This window comes from Aplysia californica, unplaced genomic scaffold, assembly GCF_000002075.1.
Source record: "Aplysia californica isolate F4 #8 unplaced genomic scaffold, AplCal3.0 scaffold00394, whole genome shotgun sequence".
NCBI lineage: Eukaryota > Metazoa > Mollusca > Gastropoda > Aplysiida > Aplysiidae > Aplysia > Aplysia californica.
Window position 1 is genome coordinate 721,770 of NW_004797664.1, and position 4,473 is coordinate 726,242.

Below are 4,473 nucleotides of genomic sequence, written 5' to 3' on the forward strand. Positions count from 1 at the left end.
AAAAAGAAAATAATAATCAGTTACTCCATAACAATTCACTGTATACCTCAGCAAACCAGACAAAAGTTACACTGGCCAATGAATATTGACATTGAATAAGCAGATCAAACAAATTTTAGTTAAGTTGGAACACACACACACAAAAAGTTAGGGTTTTTTTTTGTTTGTTTGTTTTTTTGTTGTTTTTTTCTGCCTCTCCTGTAAAATTTCATTTTGAAATAAACGCTTTTTGGGGGGGGGGGGGGGTTGTCATAAGACGGCAGAAATGTGACGTAGGTACTTGTCCGTGTGCAGCCACTGTATAGCAGATGCCACAGTAATGAGGTCAACTGTCCCTGATTGGATGAAATTGAGCGGTAAGTTGCAGTCTGCCACGTGATACGTGATGTTGTTCAGATCACGTGGGGCTTTTTCCACATGGAGAGCGCTCCCATCGACTCCGACCACCTGGGAAGGAAAGTTGCGAAAAAAATTGTTGACCGAGGAGGAAAATCTGCTCACCCACGATCTTTTAGTTTTTCTTGTTCTTCTTAACAAACTATTTTTTGATGGTTCTTTTTAATATATTTTTTTCAGTTCTTTTTGATACACCTGTGTTTTGTTTAGTTTTGTTTGTTTTTTAAATCAACCTTTTTATTGTTCCTTTTAATAAACATTTCTTTTCCTTTTACTTGGAAAGAAACCAACAAAAAAGTCGAGATACTTGATAAAAATTCTCCCCACACGAAAATCGAACAAGGGTCTTCTGGGTGTTGCAGCATTCTCAACTATCGAACGAAAACTCTGCAGCTTTTGCACAATGACTTGTAGCAATTTATCTAAACAATTCAACATTTCTGTAAACTCGTGTTAGCTGTAAATGTATTTTAGAATATTCCTTAATAAATACGAATAAGAGATTTCAGTTCGTGGTTTCTACATATTTTAAAAGGTTTACACCCCATGAGCTGGAATAAGAGCAAGTCCGTCCTCTTTCAACTCAGCGCTGGAACGTTTGTTTACACTCACATCACGAGCTGTCACTCTCTAAGACGAGGTAGATCTAGTGCCCAAGTCTCGTTCGGACACGAGATAGGGCTATTGAAACATCTTGGTAGTAGTTATACAATCTTTAATAACACCACAACACTGCATTTATATTGTTAGCAACTTTGTCACCGCATTCCGATTAATGATAATAATTAAACAATAAAGGGTGATAGATCTAAGGGATCTAGTCAACTCGCGAGGGAAACCTCGAGGGACGACAAAAATAGATGGCGGAAAAACATCTATGATCTATTTTGGGCCAATCACAGAGGTGTGCTAGGTGCTCTTAATAGCTTCATGTCGCTCGGAAGGCCGCAAGGCCGTGTTTACGCTACCTACGACTAAGGCTATAGTCTGGACAACACCAAATGGACAACTTGTCGACCTCATTACACCGAATCTAAGAGGCGAATCTTTCTGAATATCAACATGCGCATCTGAATTCTAAAAGACCTGAAAAATCTCGATATTCGTACATGTGCGACAAATATAAAGAGGTGTTTTCTATATAATCATTAGTAATTAATTTCTCATTAAACTCAACACCGCACACTTTCTATAGCAAGTATGGTACAATGCTAAAATCATAACAATACAGGGTGTCGTTGCAGGGGCTCAGCTAGAAATTTCAGGGGGGGAGAGATACAGTTTGGTCAAACCCAAAAACCGGGGATCAACCGAGTGCCTGAAGTATAGGCATGCCACTGGGCACCCCCCCCCCCCGTACCCTCACCCCCACCCACAATCTCGTGCAGGGTTAAAGGGGGTAGCCCCCCCCCCCCCCCCCCGCAACAGAGTGGGTGGTATGGTGAAGGCAGAACCCCCCCCCCCCTCCCCCCCCTTCCCCCCTACACATTTTCAACCCTCCTAAATATGAAAGTAGTATTATTTGAAGTATTATGCGCCCTAATTTTTATCTTTATTACTATTATTGCTATTATTATTACTATTGTTATATTATTATTTTATCATCATTTCTGACATGTCAACATTATCTCAGTGGTCAATAGTTCAATAGTTTTAAGGCAATGTTTTTAAAGTTTTTTTTCTGATTTGTAAATTAAGTATTCTAACAATGGTGACAAATGAAAAAGCGACTGCAAATCGAAACACATGCAATCTCAAAGACTGTGAATAAAGAAACTTTACTCATTGTATATCACATTTACTAAATAGTCAATGTAAATAAACCCACTGTTACCCACTAACTGCTGGATTGAAATCAACTCAGTCTTGCGGCACATCATAACTCTATGCGGCACATGCAATCAGTTTTTTAAAAAAGAAACAGATTTGAAAAAAAAAAAAAATAACACTCAACTAGCGTTCTTGTTCTAATTTTAAAAAATCCCATCGCAGACAGTAATAAAGTACTAATGATTATGTAGAAAACACATCTTTATATTTGTCGCATATGCACGAAAATCGAAACTTTTTAGGGTTTTTTGGTTCTTTTTAAAAATTCTAATTCAGAAGCACATGCAAAAAAATCAAGGCAATTCGCCTCTTAGTTTCGGTGTAATGAGGTCGACAAGTTGTCCATTTGGTGTTGTCCTGACTATAGATCTAAGTGACCGGCTCGGGGTGGGGCAGAAAAATGCCAGCCACGGGAGGTTGCAGAAATCCCCACGGGCCAGTAGTGTCTAGCTAATCGACCGAATTCAGTGGAGTAGCAAAATGCCAGCCACGGGAGGTTGCAGAAATCCCCACGGGCCAGTAGTGTCTGGCTAATCGACCGAATTCAGTGGAGTAGCAAAATGCTAGCCACGGGAGGTTGCAGAAATCCCCACGGGCCAGTAGTGTCTGGCTAATCGACCGAATTCAGTCGAGTAGCAAAATGCTAGCCACCCAAGATCGGGCGACTAGCTCCGGCCATTTTTTTAACATAAATTTATGAAGAAAAGTTTTTTAAATCTAGCCTCAGTTGTCGTGGGAAAATTTATCACAAATTGATACAAACTGCTGTGAAAAGTATGGGTGACATTGGTTCATCCGTTGAAGAGATAATATTTGAGGATAGATTGCGTTGCGAATTTTTGACCGCACTATACAATATAACGCTTGTCCTACCACAAAGTCTCACAGACCTGTTCGTAAATCCCCGCCACGGGAACTGTTGTTTGACCAGAACCACATGCAATGTTTTCGGAAGTCCTGTGTGCACGATGCGCTCGTTAAACATCCCTCGGTTCTCCAAAATCGAAAGAGTAAATTTCAGCGGCCACCTATTCCATATTACATGATGTAATTCCTACCAACCTAGAAAGGTTTAATATGTCCTCGCGCTCATATGGCCTAATGCAGTCGCTAGCATCGTAAAACACTTACCAAAATAAAACAAGACAAAGAAAAGCATCAGAGACCTGTTTGTAAATTCCCGCCAGGGGAACTGTTGCTTGACCGGAACCACACGCCATGTCCAGCGCCAGATCAAACTGAGCGTTGTTCTCTTCACAAAACTCCCTAATCTTCACGTAGGTATCGTCAGCGTACGTGGGACGGTGCTTGGGGTAATGGTCAATGATTTCTTTGACGTCATACGGGTTAGAGAATTTGGTCGAAGTCGAGCCAGCATCTTCAGAGGATTGAGTAGAAGTTGTGTGAATGTTGCTACATGCCACTGCAAAATGCCGAGGATGATGAAATATTGTGTTTCTTGAAGATTTCCACATTTTTTTACCAACGGCCAAGAACAGCCTATGCGCCGACCTCTGCATGGTGTTACTGATTTCAGAAAATGTTTAAGCTACGAATGTGAATTTCTAATGTTATTAGTTACTTTTTAAACGAGTGACGAATGTTGCAATAAGTGAATAACTTGGTAGTTATAATAATAATATATACGGTATATATAGTTACTTTATCATTGCACATCTGGTGAATAAATCATTACATTTGACAAGTGAAATATAAAGACTTGATATCTCACACGTGAAATATCATCTGTAAAATGAGTAAACTACTGCACGTACTATATTCGCCATATTACATTCTGCACAGTGAAATATAAAAACTAGACACTTGACGTGTGAAATATCAGCTGTAATTAATGCGTTTATCACTCCACACACTATTATCCTCCGTATAACATTCAGCAAGCAAAATAATTATATATATTTGAATTATAACATTATTCCTAGACTGTAAATTGATTAGGCAGCCGCTCTTTGTACACTATAAAAAAATTCGCTGCATGGGCGCTCAAATATTGTGCCAAACACGTCTCCTATAGTGCGGTCTGTTCGTGGCGCAACTTATCCTCAAATATCTTTTTAACGGTTGAATCAATATCACCCATACTTCCCACAGTAGTTTGTCTCAATTTGTCTTAAATGAATCATATTTTTCCACAACAATTGAGGTTAGATTAAAAATCTTTTCTTCATAAATTTATATAAAACACTACAAATCTCCTTCACATGGAAAATAAAATTGTTCTCAGAA

General features: G+C 39.2%; 1 protein-coding gene across 1 annotated transcript; it reads right to left on the reverse strand.

Moving 5' to 3' along the window:
• Nucleotides 1-249: 249 nt before the first annotated feature.
• On the reverse strand, nt 250-3,746 carry LOC101858429 (putative methyltransferase DDB_G0268948). The gene is made up of 2 exons (XM_005103894.1): nt 3,393-3,746; nt 250-447 (listed from the first exon to the last, which is right to left on the reverse strand). Exons 1-2 carry the CDS (start codon nt 3,744-3,746, stop codon nt 250-252), a joined length of 552 nt encoding a protein of 183 aa, XP_005103951.1.
• Nucleotides 3,747-4,473: the final 727 nt, after the last annotated feature.